This window comes from Pongo abelii, chromosome 20, assembly GCF_028885655.2.
Source record: "Pongo abelii isolate AG06213 chromosome 20, NHGRI_mPonAbe1-v2.0_pri, whole genome shotgun sequence".
Lineage (NCBI taxonomy): Eukaryota > Metazoa > Chordata > Mammalia > Primates > Hominidae > Pongo > Pongo abelii.
This window is the reverse complement of record NC_072005.2, coordinates 52,440,503-52,464,343: the sequence shown is the minus strand read 5'-3', so window position 1 is coordinate 52,464,343 and position 23,841 is coordinate 52,440,503. Positions and strand designations below refer to the sequence as shown.

At 49.8% G+C, this 23,841-nt stretch overlaps 1 protein-coding gene across 1 annotated transcript in view; it reads right to left on the bottom strand.

Moving 5' to 3' along the window:
- The window catches only part of PPP5C (protein phosphatase 5 catalytic subunit), a 43,546-nt gene extending 22,998 nt beyond the window's left edge, over positions 1 to 20,548 (bottom strand). The window contains 2 exon segments of the mRNA NM_001133996.1: positions 13,661 to 13,902; positions 20,423 to 20,548. Of these exon segments, the coding sequence (NP_001127468.1) occupies positions 13,661 to 13,902; positions 20,423 to 20,543 (363 nt within the window). The 5' untranslated portion in view covers positions 20,544 to 20,548.
- Positions 20,549 to 23,841: the final 3,293 nt, after the last annotated feature.

The following is a 23,841-nucleotide window of genomic DNA, read 5'->3' as shown; positions in this document are numbered from 1 at the left end:
CCCACTCAACCCACTGAGAGTCGGGCCTGAGCTAAAACTCCATTCATCACCAGGCCCCCATAAGCCCTTATTCTGGCTAGGGCGCAACAGTCAGATTATTCTAATTGTGGATTTGCTTCTGTGTCCATGACAGACATCTTGCCTTCAGCAGCTGAGTGCTGACACTTGGTCTCTGCCTCTCCAGGATCTAATTGTTCCCACTACATGTAAGTTTTCCAACTGAGTGACTGCGGTTCCCACCGTAAGGTCCAGCTTGCAGAGAGGAGCAAGCAGGGATTGCCGGGGCCCCCTCGTAAATCTGCTTCTCAAAGTATTGGTGAAAGGTGTGTTCTCTGGACCCTCCAGTGTGGGTGAGTGGGTTTTAAGTTACAAATCCACTCAAGCATTCCAATTTCCCTAAGACTTTGATTCCCCGTCCTCTATGTTAAACCAAGAGAGACCGGGCATCTCCAGCTCACTCCTGGTGGGCCGCCTTCTGATCCCTGTTTCAAACTGTCAGCATCTTCTCAAACTCCCCGAGCAGCAACATTACATGCAGAATCTGGGGAAGAGGGGTTGGGGAAGATGTTGGTGTGACTCTGCAGTTCTAGCCAAGGGAGAAATACGCTGGTACAGTGATTATAAATTTTATTTCTCTCTTTCTTTCCTCTACCTAATGTAGTGGTCCTAGCACCAAGGCTCTATCTACAGTGCTGGAAGCAGGGATAATTCCTAAGAAACCGTAACTATGTTTTTAAACCTTCTGTCAGAATTCCCAAGGGCCGGATGGGAGTGGGTTGTGCTTTCACACCATCTGGCGAAACTGGGGCTAACAGTGAATGCAGTTATATAGCCTGCTGGTAAAAATAGCCCACTAGTCCCGCACCTATGTAACCATACCCTATCTGAATGGAAGTGATCTAAGGGGAGGCATGTGCTAGATTAGTTTGCTGCCTACGACCTAGACCCAGCACAGTGGCCAATTCCAATGTCCCTTCGAAAAGGGTGGGTATGAGAAAGAAAAGTTATCTGGTGAGCCCCTTTAAATGATCAGGCCCAGAGAGGCACTGGAATAGGACAGAGTCATATCCCACTTCTCACTTAAGAGAAGTACTCATCGCCTGAAGCCACGTGCTATGTGGACTCTAGACTGCCACCAACCACAGACACCGTAACTCACACCCTCTAGTTCCACAATGGATGGGCAATTATTAATCAATGTTATTTCTGTAAACCAATGATATTTCCTGAAAAACCCCTTTTATAATCACCCCTCTTCTCATTTGTCCTTTTTTTCTTTAAAAGCTCAAGCAGGCCAGGCATGGTGCCTCACACCTGTAATCCTAGCACTTTGGGAGGCTGAGGCAGAAGTCCAGGAGTTCGAGATCAGCCTGGGGAACACAGCAAGACCCCATCTCTACAATAAAGAAAAAAATTAGCTAGGCACGGTGGCATGCACCTGTAGTCCCAGCTACTTGGGTGGCTGAGGTGGGAGGATCACTTGAGCCCAGGAGTTTGAGGCTGCAGTGAGCAATGATGGTGCCACTGTACTCTAGCCTGGGTGACAAGAGAAAGATTCTGTCTCTAAAAAAAAAAAAACAAAAACCACAAGCCTCTCCTTGTTCTCCAGTGCTCTTCCCAAGGTAACTTGAAGTGTTTCCAGGGCTGCAATTCTCTCAACCTCGGCCCAAATAAACTCTATGTTAATTTTGCCTCAGTTTCTTCGGTTATGTCATTGTTTTCTGGCCCTGTGAGCAGGGTTCAGAGCTACCCACTCAGACACTGGGTGCCCCTAGACTCGATGCTCAGTACCAGAACAAACCCACTGTGTTCCTCCAACTCCCCAGGTTCACTGGAGGCAAAAGGGTGAGTGCTCCTGAATCTGGACCCCCTCTCTTGTCAGATGAGGTCTAGACTTTATTTGAGTGGTTCTTTCTATCTCTCTTTTTCTAGAATGAACGTTTCCATCTTTGTCTATGAGCAAGGGATTCGAGTTTCAGGGGGAAAAAAAGAAAACTGCCGTCTCCACCGCTGCTTCACAGCAGGAGGCCCGAGTCACAGTACTGGCATTCTGGCACTGGTGGCTGCACTTCTGGGCTGAAATTAGACAGCATGCTTTTTAAATTGCAGCTGCTTCCGACTAAGCTGCATGAGGGTAAGTCCTCTTGCCTCAAAGAGAAGAGAAAATTGCCCCCTTTGACCCACTGGATTCTTTAGGCAACCAGAGACTTTGCAGAGGTATGGGGACGTTTTTCCATGCATGAAGTGTTGGAGTCTTAAAGGGCCTCCCATTAGGAAGAAGACCAGTAAGGACTCTTGCTCAGCTGGAAAGGTATGAATAAGGGACTGGTCACTCTGATACCTGAAGCACTCTGCTGCCACAAGGTGATAAGAGATTCCAAGACACATAAGAACACGCCTCACGATTCACTGGTGACACCTGGAAGAGTGACACCCACAAAGCGGCACACCTCGACCCAATATACTGTCCTGGCCTTGGTCACTTTTGAGAAGGAAATTCTAAAATTATAGGAGGCTGGGTGTGTGGCTCATGCCTGTAATCCCAGCACTTTGGGAGGCCGAGACAGGTGGATCACTTGAGGTCAGGCATTTGAAACCAGCCTGGCCAACATCGTGAAATCCCGCCTCTACTAAAAACACAAACATTAGCTGGGCATGGTGGCTCACGCTTGTAATCCCAGCACTTTGAGAGGCCGAGGTGGGTGGATTACTTGAGGTCAGGAGTTCAAAACCTGCCTGGCCAACATCATGAAACCCCGTTTCCACTAAAAACACAAAAAGTAGCTGGGTGTGGTGGCTCATGCCTGTAATTCCAGCTACTTGGGAGACCGAGGCAAGAGAGTTGCTTGAACCCAGGAGGCGGAGGTTGCAGGGAGCTGAGATTGCGCCACCGCACCCCAGGCTGGGTGACAGAGCGAGACTCCATCTCAAATAAATAAATAAAATTATAGGAAACTGCTCATTGAAACTGAGCTTTGCCTTAAGGGACAGCCCCCCGGCCCCGGCCCCGAAACACCAGCTGGATTTATGTCTAATACCTACGGAGCTCCATCCTGCAAATACCTAGGTAAATGGACCCAGCGGCGTGAGATACCCCAAAGTGCAATGGCCCAAATGAGGGTCTTGAAATTCCTAAATTAATGTATTTGTGCACACAATTGGAAAAGGCAGGATTTAGAACCAGACAAATCAAATGGAGACCTACTTCCTGTTTGTCCTGGCTGCAATCTCATAAGAGATTTGAAAGGTACAATTATTTTTTTTTTTAGGAAACTCCCCCAGAAAACCCTTTAAATGCTCAAACTGTCTGCTGAACTTTGCTGCAAGATTTACAAAAGACAAATAGCTTTAAATAATGATTACCCTAGACCTCTAATCAACAAATACGCCCCACCTCCCAAAGCAAACTCCTTGATGTGAATTTCAGAAAGGGAAAGACAAGAAACAGGTAGGTTTGCTATCTCTTTAAAAAAATTTTTTTGAGACTAGAGAATAGGTCTTGCCACGTTGCCCAGGATTCTGGCCTCAAGTGATCTTCCTGCCTCGGTCTCCCAAAATACTGGGATTACAGGCGTGAGCCGCCGCATCTAGCCGAATGTTTACTATCTGCCTGGCTAAAACCTGATTAAAAGTTTTTAAAGAGCTCTACAGTCAAAAGCTGACTTAATTAAAAGCTGATATTTGGCTATATATGTATGCACACACATACACACACACGTATATATATATTTTTTGATGCCTCTCTTCTCTCTGACTTCCTCTCTTCTCAAACTGCTCCTAACTATACACAATCCCTCTTTCTTCTTGTTGACATGATTTTTGCCAAGGATAATGTAAACCTAATTGCTTTATGGAAAACAAGATCTCCTTGACTGGCTCCTCTAACTCCTGTTCTTTGATGTACTGCTGTCTGTCCCTCCTTCCTCTTGTCACCTTTGGTATCACATGAGGGAACCTCTGTTTATCCTCATGGAGCCCCAAGCATTGTGGGTAAACAGGATCCTCTCAGGTCTAAAGCTCTATTCTCTTTTACATAGAACTCCTTGATCTCTGTAACTTGTCGATACATACACGTGTACAACATGTGTGCTATATGTTGTGTCTAAATATATGTTATGTCTATACCTGTTTTTGTATATTATCTACATGGTACAAAATTAAAGACAAACGAGCGCTCACAAATTAGAAGGTAAGCCGAGGCCAGGCGCAGTGGCTCATGCCTGTAATCCCAGCACTTTGGGAGGCCGAGGGGGGCAGATCACAAGGTCAGGAGATCGAGACCATCTGGCCAACATGGTGAAACCCCATCTCTACTAAAAGTATGACAAAATTAGGTGGGTGTGGTGGTGCGCGCCTGCAATCCCAGCTTCTCGGAGGCTGAGGCAGGAGAATCACTTGAACCCGGGAGGCAGAGATTGCAGTGAGCCGAGATCACACCACTGCACTCCAGCCTGGCAACAGAGTGAGACTCCGTCTCAAAAAGAAAAAAAAAAAGAAAGTAAGCCCAAATATTTTCCAAGTTCACGTGACCTGAGTAAATCTTTTGGAAAATAAAACTAGTTTAAAATGGTTGTTTTAATAAAAACTATGTCGGCGGCCGGGGGCAGTGGCTCATGCCTGTAATCCCAGCACTTTGGGAGGCCGAGGCAGGCGGATCACGAGATCAGGAGATCGAGACCATCCTGGCTAACACGGTGAAACCCCATCTCTACTAAAAATACAAAAAATTAGCCAGGCGTGGTGGCGGGTGCCTGTAGTCCCAGCTACTCAGGAGGCTGAGGCAGGAGAATGGTATGAACCTGGGCGGCAGAGCTTGCAGTGAGCCAAGATCGCGCCACTGCACTCCAGCCTGGGTGACAGAGTGAGACCCCGTCTCAAATAAATATACAAATAAATAAATAAATAAATAAATAAAAAGATGTTTTCTGAGTTACCAGCAAAATATGTATGTATCTAACTTTAAGGTTCTTACTTCTATGATACTTGCCTAATGTACAATAATAAAAAATGGTTAATAGAAAATTTAACTTGACATGATGGCTGGATTTGTCTGTCTCATGAAATTTTCCCAAAAATCGCTAAAAATGAATAAATTAAATACATATAAATAGAATCAACTTTATAAATGAACTTTTAATAATAATTATGTTTTATAATATGCCTACTTAAAAACGTTTCTCAAATCTTTTGGTAATTATGCCCTTAGGGTTTTACTAAGCTAAATTAATGACAAATATTCATTGACTATCTAGATCATTTCCAAATAAGAGATGATGCTAAGACAGTAACTACTAAATATGGCTTTTGGCTTCTTATTTTAGAGAAACAAAAGATACTGAGATCTGTTAGGAAAAATGTCCTGTTCCATTGAAAAATTATTCCATTAGAAACCCTATATTTCTAAAAATTATAAAGACGGCATCATAAATTACTGCTACATGACTGACAGTTAAAAACTGCTTACTTCTTAGGTTTTTGCTATGAATTATGGTTACTAAGAGTTAAAATTCTAATATGGGATAACCAAGAGAAACAATTCTATATACAGAATGTCTAAGATGTGGTTTTGGTAAGGAAGGTTATACACAAGACAGAGAATATGGTTTTGTTAAAGGAAAAGTAATTTTACTTAGTTTAGAGGTAAAGGTTGTATTAAATTGAAGGAATAAAAGAAAGAAAAAATGAGATAAACTGAATAGATATGGAAAGTAGGGAGAAAAAAGAATGGAAAAATTTGTAAGTTATAAAAGACTCATGGAAATCTTATTTTGTATGGTCAAAGCTGATTGAGATTGGATAGATTTGTTTATAAGGTTTTATTAAAATTAGCTTTACCATAAATAATACATTGATGCAAAGGAAGAATTTGTTTTTCTCTTTTGAACAAGATTTTGGTACAGTTTTTTTTTTTTTTTTTTTTTTGAGACGGAGTCTCGCTCTGTCGCCAGGCTGGAGTGCAATGGCACGATCTTGCCTCACTGCAACCTCTACCTCCCGGATTCAAGTGATTCTCCTGTCTCAGCCTCCCAAGTAGCTGGGACTACAGGCACATGCCACCAAGCCCGGCTAATTTTTTTTTTTTTTTTAATTTTTAGTAGAGATAGGGCTTCACCATGTTGGTCAGGATGGTCTCGATCTCTTGACCTCATGATCCGCTTGCCTCAGTCTCCCAAAGTGCTGGGATTACTGGCGTGAGCCACCATGCCCGGCTGGTGTAGTATTAGTAAGAGATAATAAAAGATTTTTCTGCCAGGCGCAGTGGCTCACGCCTGTAATCCCAGCACTTTGGGAGGCCGAGGCGGGCGGATCACGAGGTCAGGAGATTGAGACCACCCTGGCTAACACAGTGAAACCCCGTCTCTCATAAAAATACAAAAAATACGCTGGGCGTGGTAGCAGGCACCTGTAGTCACAGCTACTAGGGAGGCTGAGGCAGGAGAATGGGGTGAATCCAGGAGGCGGAGCTCGCAGTGAGCCGAGATTGCACCACTGCACTCCAGCCTGGGCGACAGAGCGAGACTCCGTCTCAAAAAAAAAAAAAAAAAAAAAATTCATTTATCTTTTGGGTAAATTGCAAAACATAAAACAAAACAAAAATCCCAAAAAACAAACAAACAAACAACATAGAAAAAACAAAAAAGGGGAGAGGGAGAGAAAGATTCCGTTGCTCTTATGCTGTCTTTATTAGGTCTTTTGATTATTTGGGAAACTGAGTCTCCTCTCTACCAAAGAGTAAAGGTTTTTGCTTTTTGAAATCTTCTAATTAACACTTTGGCTAAATGAATGACTATATTATTTCACAGTGATGTGTGATCCTATTATGATTAAGTGTTTCAAACCTTTGATGCATTTGTAGGGTTTACAAAACCAAATTTCAGAGCTGGGCGTGGTGGCTTACACGTGTAATCCTGGCCCTTTGGGAGGCTGAAGCGGATCACTTGAGGCTAGTTCAAGACCACCTTGGCCAACATAGCAACATATTTTTTGTCTCTACAAAAAATACAAAAAAATTAGCAGGGTGTGGTGACACATGCCTGTAATCCCAGCTACTTGGGAGGCTGAGGCACAAGAATCAACTGAGCCCAGGAGGCCGTGGTTGCAGTGAGCCAAGATAGTGCCAATGCACTCCAGCCTGGGCAACACAGTGAAACCTTGTCTCCAAAAAAGAAAGAAAAATCTAATTTCAAATTCTAAAATTAAGTCTTTTTGACCTCGAACTAACTTCTGGATGTCAGGGACCCCAGAAGACCAAGAGAGACATATTAGGCTTATCTGGGATGTTAAAAACCATATGGGAAGTATTGTCACGTAGGACATGGTGCTGATCTTTTTTGTTATATTTGTATGGGTCTCATTAATATATGTTCCAAAACTGTACAGAGTTCTAAAAAAGAAACTATGTCCTCGTATATGTTATCAGTTATTAATTATGATTATTATGTTAAATTGTATGCTGCAGAAATAGCCAAATTTCCTGGTCAATTGAGTCTTTAACCACGGCTGTTCTAAGTCCTCTGTCATACACAGGCAATTATTGTTTTAATTCTTCTCAAAAAGTATCTTACAGGCCGGGCGCAGTGGCTCAGGCCTGTAATCCCAGCACTCTGTGAGGCCGAAGCAGGTGGATCACATGAGGTCAGGAGTTCAAGACCAGCCTGGCCAACGTGGTGAAACCCCATCTCTAGTAAAAATACAAAAATTAGCCAGGCGTGTGGCAGGTGCCTGTAATCCCAGCTACTCAGGAGGCTGAAGCAGGAGAATCACTTGAACCCAGGAGGCGGAAGTTGCAGTGAGCCGAAATTGTGCCACTGCACTCCTGCCTGGGCGACAAGAGGAAAACTCCGTCTCAAAAAAAAAAAAAAAAAAAAGTCTAATCTGAAATTCCTCATTTTCCCGGAAAGCCAACTTAAAAGGAGTCTATATGGTCAGTCACTAATCTTGCTGTACTTTATGCAAATAAAGTATAACACTAAAACTTATTTTGAGAATAAATTGGTCTTGCTATTATTAGTGTCTTTAGTAAAACTGGGGGACTGGAGAGGAAAAATGATACTTCAGTGGCACATCTGTGTTTAGATTCTAGCCCTGACCACTGTTTTTGGGTTTTTATTACTTGCCTACAGTTTGTACTGAATCTTGAATTCTATCTTGGCTACAGTAAGTCCCCAAAGCAGAAGCTGGGTTTCATTTTCCTCATGATGTTTTTAGTTGGCTCCCTAATTGGAAAAGGCTCTTTTTTTCACTCTGGCGTATACATTCTTGTTTTCATTATAATCCTTATGTGCATTATATTTCTACTATTTAAATTACTAATCTTCTTGTTTTACTTCCAAGAAAATGAAAATCATGGTATTCTGAAGACTAGAGATGATTGGACACGCAGACGCAGCTGTATAAATCAGTGACTTGATTCAGGTCTTCTTTTTGCCACTCTGTGAGGCCATCCTACTTCAGCTTCTGGACACACTGAAAATTCCTCACTGAGCCATCTCCTTCCCCCTCCCCCACATAGAACAGGCCTGCCCTAAAGTGAGCCTTCCTAGTGACGAGGGACACTCTGACACTCAGACTCTGATCAATGCTTTTAAAAAGAAAGATTTTGACCAAAAGGGAAAAATGAGAAAGAAAAGAAACTTTTCCTTGAGTAATGCAAACCCCCTTTAAATGATTGAGCCTAGAGAGGAACTGGAATGAGGGAGCAGTCATGTCCCACTCCCCACCTTGAGAAAAACTCATTCCCCGAAGCCACGGACCCTGTGGACTCAAGAGTAAGAGTCCAGAGACAGCTACACATCAACCTCACAATGCCATACACAGATGCCATCACTTACACCCTGTAATTTAATAACGCAGAGCCAATTACTGATCAATGTTATTTTTTAAACCAATGAGAATTCCTGAAAAACACCCTTTGTAATCACTCCTCCCCGATTTATCCTTTTGTCTTTAAACGCTTGAGCTTATCTGTTCTCTGGAGCACTTCCCATGATAACTTGAGGCTCCCAGGCTGGTCCTCAACCTTGGCCCAAATAAAATCTCTACTTATATTAATTTTGCCTCAGTTTCTTCCCTTAGGACAACAGGTATAAATGAAGAAACGGAGGAACATTTATGAGGGTAAACAAATGAATAAATGAGTTATGAATTAAGAAATCTCCAGTATTACATTAACACTTTGAAAGAGGCTCAGAGCAAGAGGTGACATTGTCTCTTATCTCAATTATACCTAATGCCTGAAAGGGGGAAGCCATATATTTGCTGAGATCACACCTGCTTTTGGAAATTGGCAAGACTGAATAGAAACCTGCAAATCTGACTGGTCTCACCCTGGGAGACATAATCATATAATATGATGAACTAATTATTAATGACCTAATGGAGTTCTAGTAACAAACTGGCCAGTAGTACCTTTTGAGTTGTATATTCTTTGGATATGAGGGAACTGTGTTTGAAGACCACGGGTGGCCAGCAGTACTGTGAAATACACATTTGATATTCATCATGTACTGTTTCCTGGCACACAACTCCTAAAATCTTTGGAATCTCCAAAGTGATGTGTCTTTTTGCATGCTCATGTGTTGACTAATGGCTAGCCACCCCTATGTAGCTTCAGGATGGGGGCTGGTCACTGCAATGACCAAAGTGGGCCTGTAAGGTTGGAATGTTTCAGCCCCACCCTCCAACCTCCGGGAGGGGAGAACGGCTGAAGGTTAAGTTGACCACCAATGGCCAATGGTATAATTAATCATGTCTACATAATGAAGCTTCCATAAAAACCCAAAAGGACTGGGTCCAGGGAGCTTCCAAATAGCTGAACACACGGAGGTTCCTGAAGAGTGGTGCTCCAGGAGAGGGTGCGGAAGCTCTGCACTCCATCCCACATGCCACTCTGCGCATCTCATCTGTATCCTTTGTAGCAGCCTTTATAATAAGCTGGTAAATGTGTTTCCCTGAATTCCATGAGGGAGTTCTCTAGCAAATTAATTGAACCCAAGGAGTGGGTCACAGGAACCCTAATTAACAGCCAGTCAGTCAGAATCACTGGCAAAATAACCTAGGTCTTGTGATCAGCATCAGAAATAAGGGACAAGTGGGGACTAAGTCCTCAACCTGTGGAATCTAATGCTATCTCTAGACAGATAGTGTCAGAATTAATTCAATTAGAGAACACCCCGCTGGTGTCCACTGCAGAATCGACTGCTTGGTTGCCGGTAGGGAGAAACCTCCACTCCCTTTCGTGACCAGTGGTCACAGAAACTTTCTGTGTAATTGTTGACTGAGAGAATAGAAAAAACACTTTGGGGCTGGGTGCTGTGGCTCATGCTTGTAATCCCAGCCCTTTGGGAGGCTAAGGTTGGCAAATTCCTTAAGCCTAGGAGTTTGAGACCAGCCTGGGCAACATGGTGAAACCCCATCTCCACAAAAATTACACAAATTACCCGGGCTTGATGGCACACGCCTGTAGCCCCAGCTACTTGGGAGGCTGAGGTGGGAGGATCGCTTGAACCCAAGAGGCAGACGTTGCAGTGAGCCAAGATTTGTGCCACTGCACTCCAGCCTGGGTGACAGAGCAAGACTCTCTCTCAAACAAAAAACAAAAAACAAAGAAAAAACACTTTGGTTGTTATTCCTATATTCTCACCTTCTTTAACAGATGAGGACACTGAGGCTGAGAAAAAAGACACTAGGAGCCATGCAGCTGCTACCCAATCTGAGCTGGCTGTGAACCTAGGCGTCCTGAGCCCAGAGCCTGCCCCATCTAGCCCCTGCACTGGTGACCGCAGACTCTCTGCCTGTAGCCCACATGTACAACAGGGATTTTTATATCACACCCAACACTCATCTGTACTTGTGTAAATGAAAAGTCATTTCCACAAAACAATATTTATACACACTTCCTCCAAACAATGAACCGTTTTTTCTTCCCTATTTGATGAGGACAAAAGTGCTGAAGCTATTCAACTGATTGTGGCCCAGAAACAGTTACAAGCATGGACTAGGGGTTCAAGTCTCAGCTCTGCCACTTCCCTGCTGGGTGACCTTGCAGGAGGGACATCTCCTCTCTAGGCCTCAGTCTGAATTCAGGCTGAATTCAGGTGCACAAAGGGCTCCCAGCAGTGCTGGGCCCAGAGTGAGCAGACAGCTGAGGAAATCGAGGCTAAGGGGAGCTCCCCCGCCCAAGGCCAAGGTCACGTCTTTGCTCTGCTTCCCTGGCAAGCTCCTGGTCTAGGAGGAAACTCTAGCATCCAGCAAGCAAGAGGTAGAGTCTTGGGAAGATGAACTGCCCCAGGGCACATGGAGCCTGAAGAACTACGCAGAAAGGAGCAAGGCAGAAGGCCTGCAGGCATATGGATGGCCTGATGACAGGTAAGCCCTCATGTTCATGTGGGGGTCCCCAATGCTGCTGGGAGAGCCCCCATGGGGAAATGGGCCATGACAATTTAGGTGCTGGGTATTCTGTAAAAGGCTCTGAATTCCCCACCCCCTCAACCCTCCCTGCCATCCGCCAGGTCTGGGACACAGCTCAGATGTGGCACACCCACAAGATGGCTGAAGCCAACCAGCCCAGCCTCAGGGAGTATGCAGGGTTGGGCCCTAAACTGGGCCAGAGCCTTGAAAAGCCTGCTCCTTACCCTACGGAAAGACGCTCTTGCAGCCCCACACTTGATGAAGACCCTGCCTGCAGCCCCTGCTCCTTACCCTGGGGAAAGATGCTCCTGCAGCCCCACACGAGATGAAGACCCTGCCCTAAACCTGTCCTTGGGGCTCCTCTCTTCTGCCCCACTGTCTCCCCAGGCCCCCTTCCCACCTGGAGCCCTGCCCCAACCCAACACCAACTGTCCTTGGTTACTCATTACTGAGCCCTGCAGCTCGTGACCTTTACTCAACCACGTCATCACAGCCACAGCCATCCGGAGGCGGCCACTCCTTTTGTCACCATTTTCTAGATTAGGACACCAAGAGACAATGAGGGAGGGGCTTGGCCAAGAATGGCTTGAGAGCCCAAGCTGGGAAGGCCTCTGCTCTGCTGCCCCTGCCCCCACCCTTCTAGGTGTCACCCTAACCCCCCACCACATCTCTGCCCCCATCCTAACATGTGTCCCCTGGACTCATGCTTAGCTCAAACCTTCACCTGGCCTGAAGTCCACCCTCCACCCCAGGCCAGCGGCCAACAGCCAGTCCAGTGTCTGAGCTGGCTCCACCGACTGCAGACTCGTGCTTCTCAGCCCCCAACCAACTGCAGACTCGCAGCTCCCAGCTCCCTGGTTGCCCCTCCCTACACGACAGAAGCAGCTCCAAGTGTGATGGTTGCAACGGAAGGAGGGAGTGAAGTGTGTCTGTGTGTGGGGGCAGGATAACAATCCTCTCAACACACACTGACCAAGCCCCTGCTGCACCAGCCCCAAATGCAGGACAAGCACACGTCCCCGTCTCAGGGAGCGAACTCTGAGGTGGGAGAGATAAGGCCCTGAGGGCCAGGCCTCCTAGGTTCAAATCCCAGCTCTGCCACTAACCAGGTGCGGGTCACTGGGCAGGTGACTTCACCCCTTAGGAACTGTTTCCTCATCTGTGCAAGGGGAGTAATCCCAGTTCCCACGTCCCAGGGTGCTGCAATGATTCAGCCAGCCTCCCTGAAGGAAGATGCAGAGCACACCTGGTGTGAAGGTGTGTGCTCGCTCTGCAGAGCCTCATACCATCAGGATTTTCATTGGGTGGGTGAGGCCACTAGCGAATTCTCACTGTGCCCTAGGTCCCCTCCCTCATCAGCATATCACACATATCCTGTCTGCTGTCCCTGGCAGCGTATCACCCTTCCTGTTTTGTTTCTCTTTTTTTTTTTTTTTTTTTGAGACAGGGTCTCACTGTGTCGCCCAGGCTGGAGTGCAGTGGTGAGAGCATAGCTCACTGCAGCCTTGAGCTCCTGAGCTCAAGTAATCCTCTTGCCTCAGCCTCCTGAGTAGCTGGGACTAAAGGTGTGTGCCACCACGCTTGGCTAATTTTTGTATTTTTTGTAGAGATGAGGTCTCCTCCCTATGTGGCCCAGGCTTGTCTTAAACTCCTGGGCTCAAGCAATCCTCTCACCCTGGCCTCCCAAAGTGCTGGGATTACTGTCGTGAGCCACTGGCGCCTGACTGCCCTTCCTCTTTTCTTCAAAGTACAGATCCTCACCTGCAATTATTCTGCTAACCTATTCAGTGGTGGGTTTTCTGCCTGCCCCTGAAAGACAAGCTCCACCAGAAGAAAAGAGGCTGTGTGGCTCCTGTCCAGCACCAGCACTAACAATGACAGTAACCATCAGGTGAACCATCACAGGACACTGACCCTGGGCCAAGTACTGGTCTACTCGTGTGAAAAGCAAAAGCTCACTTTTCCTCACAGCTACCCTTGAGGTTGGCTGATCCTCTTGTTCCCCTCATTGCACAGATATGGAAAGGAAGGTGCAGCGAGGCAGGGTAACTGGCTCAGGGTCACAAAATGTGAGATGGCTGAGCAGAGCTGTGGCCTGGGCACTCTGGCCTGGGCCCAAGGCCCTGCAGGCACTTGCTGGTTAAGTAGAGGTAAGTAGAGGAGTGAACGGCTCCTCACACCCGTCCCCGCCAGCCCAGCCCTCAGTATCTGCCTGGCTCAGGTGCCAGGCCTGGCCCACTCCCCAGCTCACCGTCTCGTAGTCTCGCAGTGCGGCCCGGAACTTGCCCAGTGCCATGTTGCTGGCAGCCCGGCGGTAATAACCCTTGATGTACTTCTTGTCCAGCTCGATGGCCCGCGTGGCATCTCCCAGCGCGTAGCCATAGCACTCGGTGCGCAGGTAGGCCAGGCTGCGGTTGCCATAGTAGATGGCATTGCTGGGGTTCAGCTCGATGGCCTGGCTGTAGAACTTGATGGCATTCTCGTAGTCCTTGGCTGCGGAGATGGAGGAAGAGCCATGAGGCAGTGCTCCAACCCCACAAGGACAGGCCCTGGGCTGGGTGACGCCCAGTCTCCCTGTTCACAGATGGGGAAGCTGAGGGCCACCCTGAGCCCAGAGACATCTCTTCAGCCTGCCCCTCCTGCCTGTCCCAACCAACCTAGCTCAGGGCTCGTCCTCTCGGCTGAAATCTCCAGGACCCCGCACACCCGCCCACCCACCCCTCCAGCCCCAAGCTGGGCACTAGCAGCAGACTGAGGGAAGAGCACTCCGATAGCAAGAAGAGCAGGTGCAGAGGCCCAGAGGCGGTTGAGCCTCGTCTGAGGGCCAGTGAGAGCTGGGGCAGCTGGGTGGAGTGGGCAGGGGGAGGACAGATGAGGCAGGGAGGCTGGTGGGACAGATCCCTGGGCCCCGGGCAGCCACAGCGAGGTCTGGACACTGATGTTCTAAGTGTGGAGTGACAGGATGTGACATCTGGCCAAGGAGGAGAGGTCGGATTTTATTTGAGATGAGCTACAGCTGTGCCCTGCACTTTACCTCGTGACCTGTGGAATCCTCATGTCTCCACGGGAGTAAGGACCATCTGGTGCTCACTTTACAGACAAGCCATGGAGGTCTTGCTCAAGGTCAAATGCCCTGTCTGCACCTGCAGAGCCAGGCTTGATCCCTCCCTCGTGCCCATTTGACAGGCAGGAGAGCCAAGGCTTAAACAGCCTTAGAGGCTTGTCCCCACTGGGGGCCGTGATGTACCAGAGCCATGCAGGGCTTTAGTACACAGGTCCCCCTTCACTGGACTCTCACAAGCCCAGGGACACTGCATTAACCCCCGTCTCCAAATCTGGGGACTGAAGCTCAGGGAAGAAAGGCCGGTGCTCAAGGTCACACAGCAGGTGACAAGCGGGCCTTTTTTTTTTTTTGAGATGGAGTCTTGCTCTGTCACCCAGGCTGGAGTGCAGTGGCGCGATCTCCGCTCACTGCAAGCTCCGCCTCCCAGGTTCATGCCATTCTCCAGCCTCAGCCCCCTGAGTAGCTGGGACTATAGGCGCCCGCCACCACACCCGGCTAATTTTTTGTATTTTTAGTAGAGATGGGGTTTCACCATGTTAGCCAGGATGGTCTCGATCTCCTGACCTCGTGATCCTCCTGCCTTGGCCTCCCAAAGTGCTGGGATTACAGGCATGAGCCACCGCGCCCAGCCGACAAGTGGGCCTTCTGAGCCAGGCCAAGACCAAAAGGCTCCCACTCTCACGCCCCATGCCATGGTGACCTCTGGGCAGGAGCGTGGCACAGGGGTAAGCACAGAGGCAAGAGTAGGTGGCCTGGGCCCAGTCCCTAGCTCTGCCTCTTACTACCTGGGTATCCCTGGGCTACTGAGGAACCCCCTGTGGACTAGGGTTTCCTAGAGTCCTTCTACCAGCAGCCCTGAACAAAGTCCCCACCCTCACTCCCATTTTAATGTTCTCAAGAGCACTCCGAGAGTCCTTCTACCCACAGCCCTGCCCTCCCAGGCAGGGCTTACCATCCAGTGGAGGAGACAGATCCATGCCTAGACAGTGGTGCCCAGCGTTTAGGGTTGGGGCAGCTCAGAGGGGACACTGGGGCTGACCCCTGGAGGATGGGAGTCAGTTGGGTGAAGAGATGGAAGAAGAGAGTCCCAGGCTCCATGAGTGGCTCCAGAGGAAAAGGAAAGAGGGACGCAGAGAGAGATGGGGACTGACATTACAGAAGGGAGAAGCCGGGTCCTGGGGATGTGGCCAGCAACAATCTAACAACAATCCTCTTTGCCAGGCTAACTCCTGGCAATCTTTCAAATGCTCATGTCCCCTCCTCCAGGAAGCCCTCCTTTACCCCCAGGCTGGGTCAGGCCCCCGACTGGGCTGCCCCAGCCCCTGGGCTCTCCTGTGCCAGCCCTGTCCACTCTCATTGTCACTGTTAGGTAATAAGCGTGTCCCTCCAGAGCTGTAAGCCCCAGGAGGGCAGGGCCCGGGACTTCCCAAAAACAAGCAAGGGCAGAACCGGGCAGCCCAGATCTGACCGACCCTCCCTGGAATGCCAGCGCCTTCGAGGACTCCTTCAGGCCTCCTGGCTGTGGTCCAGAGGCTGCCTGGCCCACGCTCCTGATGGGGCAACTGTTACTCCAGTGGCACAGGGAGGGGAGCCTGGAGTCTCAGGGCCTGCCACCCTGCTCTGCAGATCTCTAACTCGAGGCTGCAGGCAAACAGCCTCCTCTTTCTGAGCTCTGCCTCACTGGGTGGCTGTGAGGGTTTTACGAACTTGTGTAAGAAAACTGGCTGCAGTAAAAGAACCAGGCAAAAGAAGTGAATGCATGAATGACTAAATGAAGGGAGGAAGTGAAGGGAACAAGAGGAAATGGGAGGAGCCTGTACTCCACGGGTAGACCCACATGCCATATCCTGGCCCTGTTCTATGCGCTTTACAAACAGGACCATATTTAAGCCTCAAGACATTCCCTATTTTAGATGAGACGAAACAGAGGCCCAGAGAGGTTAAGTCATTTGTCCAGGCATCATCAAGCAGGTAGAGGAAGACACAGGGTTTGAACCCAGGCAGCCTGAGCTCTCAACCATGGCCTGCTTCGTCCCCACAAGCTCTTAGACCTGGAGCCTCCTTAGGGGTTCAGCATAAGCCCCCACCCGCCATTTTATAGAAGCGGGGCACTGAGGCCCACAGAGAGGGGAAGACAGTTGAGACACTTCCCTTGGACTCAGACATGAGATGGGGGATGAGGCTCTGCCCCCAGGATTTCTGGAATAAGCCTGAACTTACAGAGCAACCAGCCACAGTTGAGGGGACGGTCCTCTGAGCCCTGGGACCTCTCTTCTCCCTGCTGGGGCCCCTCTTCTCCTCAACAGGGCCACTACGGCTCTGGGAGGAACCTGAACGTGGGAGCCAAGCACACAGTGAGGAAGGGGATATCCGGGCCCTGCTGCTCACACACTCTGACCTTGGGCGAGTGGTTTCACTTCTCTGAGCCTTGCTTCCTTTATAAAACAAACAGGGCCACTCCTAGCCATCTCCCAGCCCCCGGGGAGGATTAAACCCCACTGTGTACCTGGCCACCCCAAGGCTCAATTAAGGTGAGCTGTCATTATTCTTTTTATTGTTATTCCCACAGCCCTGGAGCCTGGGGCTCTGTGCCTGCTACTGCCTGCCAGACAGCGAGGGGCCTGGGCCAGCAGGGCCGTTCTCCTCCGTGCCAGCTCAGTGCCAGGCCCCTCTGGCTGCCTGCCCAGCCCCAGGACTCCTGAGAGCCTGGATCCCAGGTCCTGGGGGGCAATGGGCTCCTCCCAATGGCTGCTGTGGCCCAGAATTCTGACGCGGCCTCAGCAGCAACCCCCATGCAGGCTGCTCCCATCCCAGGGAAGTCCACCTTCCACCCCATCACCCAGCTGAGACAGCCTCATCCTGGACTCCTCTCCACCCCTCAGCCCCCAAAGCCCGGCAGTCACTTCACTTCTTCTGCCAAGTCAGCCTCCTGAACATCTCTCAGATCCAGCCACTCCCTTCTCACCCTCCAGCCCCACCCAGCCCTGGTCTGGCCTCTCCTGCCCAGGTTCCTGGCTCAGCCTCCACCTGGCCTCGCAGCCTCTTGTCCTGCCCCTCCAGAGGGGTGTTCCTAAAGCACAAACCTGACGCTGCCCTTTCCCTACTCAGAACCTCCCAGGGCTCCCCAGAGCCCCACCCTCCACCGCCACCCCACCCCAGAAAGCCCTGGCTCCTTCCCACAGCCCTGCGCAATCTGCTCCCCGCAACCTCATCATAACCTCCTCCAGCCTCCTACACTGCGGCCCCACTCATGGCCTCCATGCCAGGCTCTGCTCACCTTTGGGCCTTTGCCACCTGTTTTTGTTTTTTTTTTCCCTGCCTGGAGTACCGTCCACCCTCTCTCCAGGCAGCCACTCTTACTTCCTCCCTGAAACACTTCTTGAATCTATTTCTGTCCCTCCAGCCTGGCTGGCGATCACCACCCCTCCTCACCTGTCCACTAATCTAGACTCCTTCCTGTCTTACCCTGGAGTCCAGTCTCTGCATGGCAGCCAGGGATCTTTTCTGAACACTAACTGAACCACGGCACCCCGCTCTTGAAACTTCCCATGGCATCGACCACCCTCAGGATGACACCCATATTCCCCAATCTGACTTCCAAGGTTCTAACTCTGGCCTCATCTCTCACCGGTCCTAACTCCCTCTCACGGCTCCCACCCGATCAACTTCTCCACACTTTGCTTCTGCTCCCGCTGGAGGCCAACTCTCTTCCAGGGCTCCAGATCCTTCCCACCTCCACCTTCTCCAGGGTTTTGCTGCTGCAAGTCTCCACTCTCTTGTGCAGAATCAATTCTCCATCTCTACTGGACTCTACTCTCTTCCATCCTTACAAAAAATCCATCTTTCCCTGACACTGCATGTTCTCTCTTTTTTTTTTTTCTTGAGACGGAGTCTGTTGCCCAGGCTGGAATGCAGTGGTGTGATCTTGGCTCACTGCAGCCTCTGCCTCCAAGGTTCAAGTGATTCTCCTGCCTCAGCCTCCCGAGTAGCTGGGACTACAGGTGTGTGCCACCACACCCGACTAATTGTTTTAGCAGAGACGACGTTTCACCATGTTGGCCAGGTTGGTCTCGAACTCCTGTGCACGTTCTCTTCTTACCACCCTCCCCCATTTCTCCACTGCCCTTCAGAACCAATACTCCTAACACTTAACATTTGCTGTCTCCACTTCCTCCCCTCCCATTCACTCTTCAGCACCTCCTGGCTGCATCACCCCCATCATTCCCCAACAACTGCTTCTGTCAACATCACCAGCAGCATCCATGGAGTCAAAGCCAATGGCCAGTGCTTGCCTTGGCAGCATCGGACTAAAGGCACCAGCTCCTTGTTCTAGAAGCGCTCTCTTCTCTCAGCCTTCCCGACACCTTTCCTGGCTTCCTTTCCACCTCACTAAGCGCTCCTCCTTAGCCTCCCCCTCTTCCACTTGGGTTCTGTCCTAAGTCCCCTCTTTAGACCCTCTTACTAGATGATCTCATCCATTCCCAACCATAGTTTGATCACGCCCAAATTCTTCTCCAGTCCAGACTGGCCCATTTACTTATTCAATGTGTCTTCTTGCAGGGCTGGGCGTGGTGGCTCATGCCTGTAATCCCAGCACTTTGAGAGGCTGAGGTGGGCGGATCACCTGCGGTCAGAGGTTCGAGACCAGCCTGGCCAACATGGCGAAACCCTGTCTCTACTAAAAATACAAAAATTAGCTGGGTATGGTGGTGTGCGTCTATAATCCCAGCTACTCGGGAGGCTGAGGCAGGAAAATCGCTTGAACCAGGGAGGCGGAGGTTGCAGTGAGCCGAGATTGCGCCATTGCACTCCAGCCTGGGCAACAAGAGCAAAACTCCCGTCTCAAAAAAAAAAAAAAAAAAAAAAAAATTCCAAACTGGTCTTTGCAATGACTCAGGGAGACCCTGCATGATCTGGCCTCTGTCCTAATCTCATCTTGTTATTGGTCTCCCCCTAAGTAGGCAAAGCCCCAGCCATGCCAGTATCCTTTCATTCCCCACCCCAGGGCCTTTGCACAGGCTGCTTTACCTCCGTAGAACACTCCTCTCCAGTTCTCCCTCTGCGACTTTCAGCTTAAATGCCTCCTGCTCAGTAAGGCCTTCCCTCACTACCCTATCTAAAGTAGCCTCCAACCCTTATTCTCTACTTCATCACACTGCTGGTTTGTTTTCAAAGCACTCATCACAATTTAAGTATTTTACTTATTTACATGTTTTTTTTTTTTTCCATGTCTGGTTCACCTGCAAAATTACAAGCTAAGGACAGGGCCACATCTGTCTCATTCACTGCTATATCCCCAAAGTCAAGCACAGTCCTTGGCACATAACAGGTACTCAATAAATATTTGTTGAATTAATGAATGAATGGGTGCCCCACACTTGACTCTCAATATTCTAAGTGATACTATTCTTGGGGATCCCCACCCCTACTCCCAAGGCCCCCACCATCACATTCCTTTTTCTCAGGTCAGCTCAAATCTCCTACTTCCTTGTTCCCCCCATCTAATGATCCATTCCCCACCCCCACGATTGCCTTCTCTATTGGGACTGTCCCTCCTCTATCCCCCACTTGGCGGCACCCACCCCAGGACTCCCCATTTGGTAGCGCCATCACTCACTCCCCCACCACATGTCACTGCCTGGTAGCGCCCTCTACAGGCCTCACGTTTGGTAGCGTCCTCATTCCAGTCCCCCTCTCGCCCCACAATTGGTGGCGCCCTCCTCAGTCTCTCCACTGAGTAGCACCCGTTCCGCACGCCACTCCTAGGTATCACTCTCCGAAGCCCCCTATGTCGCCCCTTGGCAGCGCCATCCTGGGCCTTCCCACGCCCGGTCACTTGGTAGTGTCTGCCCCGCGCCCAGGCTGCAGCTCCGCGTTGCCATGGTTCCGCGCGGGCCCGGCACCCCTCAGCCTGGGCCACTGTCCACCCTCCCTGCCAGGCGGGCGCACCTTTGAAGTAGTCATTGGCCTGAGTCTTGAGCTCCTCTGCCCGCTTCAGAGCGCCATCAGCCGGGGGTTCGTCCCGGCGGGGCTCAGCACACTCAGTCCGCTCGCCCTCCGCCATCGCCATGCCGCAAAGCGACCCCTACCCTGGCAACGGCCGCCAGCGGCACCCGGCCGAACCGTCGCGAAGGAGCACCGGGTGGCCGCCGCCGCTGCCGCACAAGTGTCGTAAAGCGCGGGCCCTGAAGGCGCCCTTCACGCGCCTGCGCAGGTCCCTTTCGCCATAGAGCGCGCGGAGGACAAGGTGACCAGAGGGTCCCCAGACGGTACCCCTGGTAGAGAGAGCCAATAGGGAATGAGCGAAGGGGCGCGCGGGGAAACAGACCTGGTGTAGCCTCTGCTCCCAAAGTTACCGTGTTCCAAGGCTGTAAAAAGTTTCTCGGTTCTTAAAGTGGGATTTCCCCGCTGTCCTCTAGGGTTGGGGGGTGGGTTGTGAATGTCGCTGGCGGGTGTGGCTGTTTTGCAAGGCAGCGCCATGCCCTACGCGGAGCCGGACCCGGGCGTCGAGTCCTATTGTCAACTACCTGTGTGACCTTGAACAAATCTTCACTTCCTCTCTAGGGCCTCAGTTACCCATCTCTGAAAAATGGGTGGTTTCTCAAGCCAAAAAGGGTCCAACCTTGAGGGTCGGTGTTTTTGAGTTTTTAACTGAAGGCACTCTGGATTTCAAGTCCGGAGCAAGGCTTAGAAGTGTGTTGCACCATCTCCTTTCTTCCTGTGTTCAGCTTCCCAAATCCTGAATCTTCAAATAAACTCTCCTGTTTGTGTTTTTACAGATTCTCGTCTGAGATCACAGCATTGATTGCATGCACTCTGCCTCCCTCCAGTTTACCCTTCACTTTTTTTTTTTTTTTTTTTTTGAGAGGGAGTCTCCCTCTGTCGCCCAGGCTGGAGTGCAGTGGCGCCATCTAGGCTCACTGCAACCTCTGCCTCCCGGGTTCAAGCGGTTCTCCTGCCTCAGCCTCCGAAGCAGCTGGGATTACAGGCACCCGCCACCACGCCCGGCTAATTTTTGTATTTTAGTAGAAACGGGTTTCACCACGTTGGCCAGGCTGGCCTCGAACTGCCGACCTCAAGCTATCCGCCCGCCTCGGCCTCCCAAAGTGCTGGGATTACAGGCGTGAGCCACCGCGCCCGGCCGAGGGATCTTTCTAAGACATGATAAAACCATGGCACACCCTCGCTCCCAGCCTTCCATGGCCCCAGCACCCTTAGGAGAAAACCCAAACTCCTGATTAGGAGACCCTGAATAGTCTAACCTCAGACTGAATAGTCTAATATCCAGATTCCACCCCTTTGCCAACCCCCACCTGCCGTACACCCTTCCAGTCTGTCCTTTCTAAGCCCTCATGTAGCACTAAGTCCTGTAAGGCTCTGGATCCCCTCCTGGAAGCACACTCCCAAACCTATCTATCCCACTCCCAAACCTCTTGTTAGTCCAACCCCATCTCTCCCACTGGCCCCCAGCACAACCAACAATCACCCTAAAGGGCAGATATTAGTATCATCTCCATTTTACAGATAAAGACACAGATTTGCAGAGGTGTTTGACCAAGGTCACAACAACATAAGAAGGTGACAGAGCCAGGATCAGGAATCCCAACTAATTCCTATGTCCTTCATTGCCACTCTACTGCCTCTGTAGGTGCCAGAGCCCATCTTGGTGGGTTAGTACATTTTTCTTTTGTTTGTTCGTATTGTTTGCTTTGGGGTTGGGGGAAAAGGAGCTGCCATAATGGATTTGAATTCTGGGTTTGAGTCCAGCGGAATCCTTTCCTGACTTTGTGACCTTGGGCAAGTGATCACCCTCTTCTAAGCCTCAGTTTCAACCTCTGTAAAGTGTGGATAATAATTATCCCCATCATACAGGCTTAGAGAAGAGTTTGATAACATGAGTACAGCATTTGTCAGGGAGCCTGACACAGAGTAGTACTTTTATATTCACTCCATCACAAATACTCAAAGTGGGCTGGGTACGGTGGCTCATGCCCGTAATTGAAGCACTTTGGGAGGCCAAGGCAGGCAGATCACTTGAGGTCATGAGTTCAAGACCAGCCTGGCCAACATGGAAAAACCCCATCACTGCCAGAAATACAAAAATTTAGCTGGGCATGATGGTGCGCACCTATAGTCCCGGTTATTAGGGAGGTTGAGGCAGGAGAATTGCTTGAACCTAGGAGGTGGAGGCTTCAGTGAGCCAAGATTGCGCCACTGCACGACAGCCTGGGCTACAGTGTTAGACTCAGTCTCAAAAAACAAACAAACAAAACCAAACAAATATTCAGAGTTGGGCAGAGTGCCTAGTGCTGTGATGGGAGGGGGCTTCCAAGGCGAGCTTTTAAGGGCACTTTACCCAATTGGAGCAGGCAGGGAAGGCTTCCTGGAGTAGCTGGTACCTAAACCAAGATGTGAAACATGAGTAGGAGGTAACCAAGTTGAGGGGAGAGCGGAAGGGAGACAGGCATTTCAGGCAGAAGGAACAGGAAGTGCAAAGGCTCGAGAGTGTTTTTCTTCCCTTGAAGAGATTCCTACGCGCAACCCTGTATGGGGGGTTATGAGAGTGATGTACATGACAATAGATGCACCCACCTGCACATGAGTCCACAGACACACACTCTTGCACACACATGCTCACTTAACTATGGGGAATCATGTCACACAGACACACATTGGTACCCAGAATTACAGCATCAAGCAGTCCCACACATGTACACAGAATCACATTACACAGACATACATAGGTTAAAAAAAAAAAAAAAATCACAGCACCTTCCACACTCAGAAACACAGAAACCCAAAATAACCAGAAACACACATAAGGAAGAATCACTTCACCCAGATACTAATGTGCACTTGTAGAAGGAATCACAACCCCACCCACCCGCCACAACACAGGTTCACAGAATGTCACGAAGACCCATACACATACACAGAATGACAATGTGCGTGCACACACACACACATACAGATACACAGAATCAGAAAGTAACATGGGGCTGGCGCGGTGGCTCAAGCCTATAATCCTAGAACTTTGGGAGGCTGAGGCAGGAGGATCGCTTGAGCCCAGGAGTTTGAGACCAGCCTGGGCAACATGGAAAGGCTCTGTCTCTACAAAAAAATGAAAATAATTAGCTGGGCCTGGTGGCATGCACCTGTAGTCCCAGCTACCGGGAAGGGTGAGATGGGAGGATTGCTTGAGCACAGGAGGCTGCAGTAAGCCGTGATCACACCTCTGTACTCCAGCTTGGGTGAGATAGTGAGACCCTGTCTCAAAAGAAAGAAAGAAAGGGCCTGGCATGGTGGCTCATGCCTGCAATCCCAGCACTTTGGGAGGCCGAGGCGGGCAGATCACCTGAGTTCAGGAG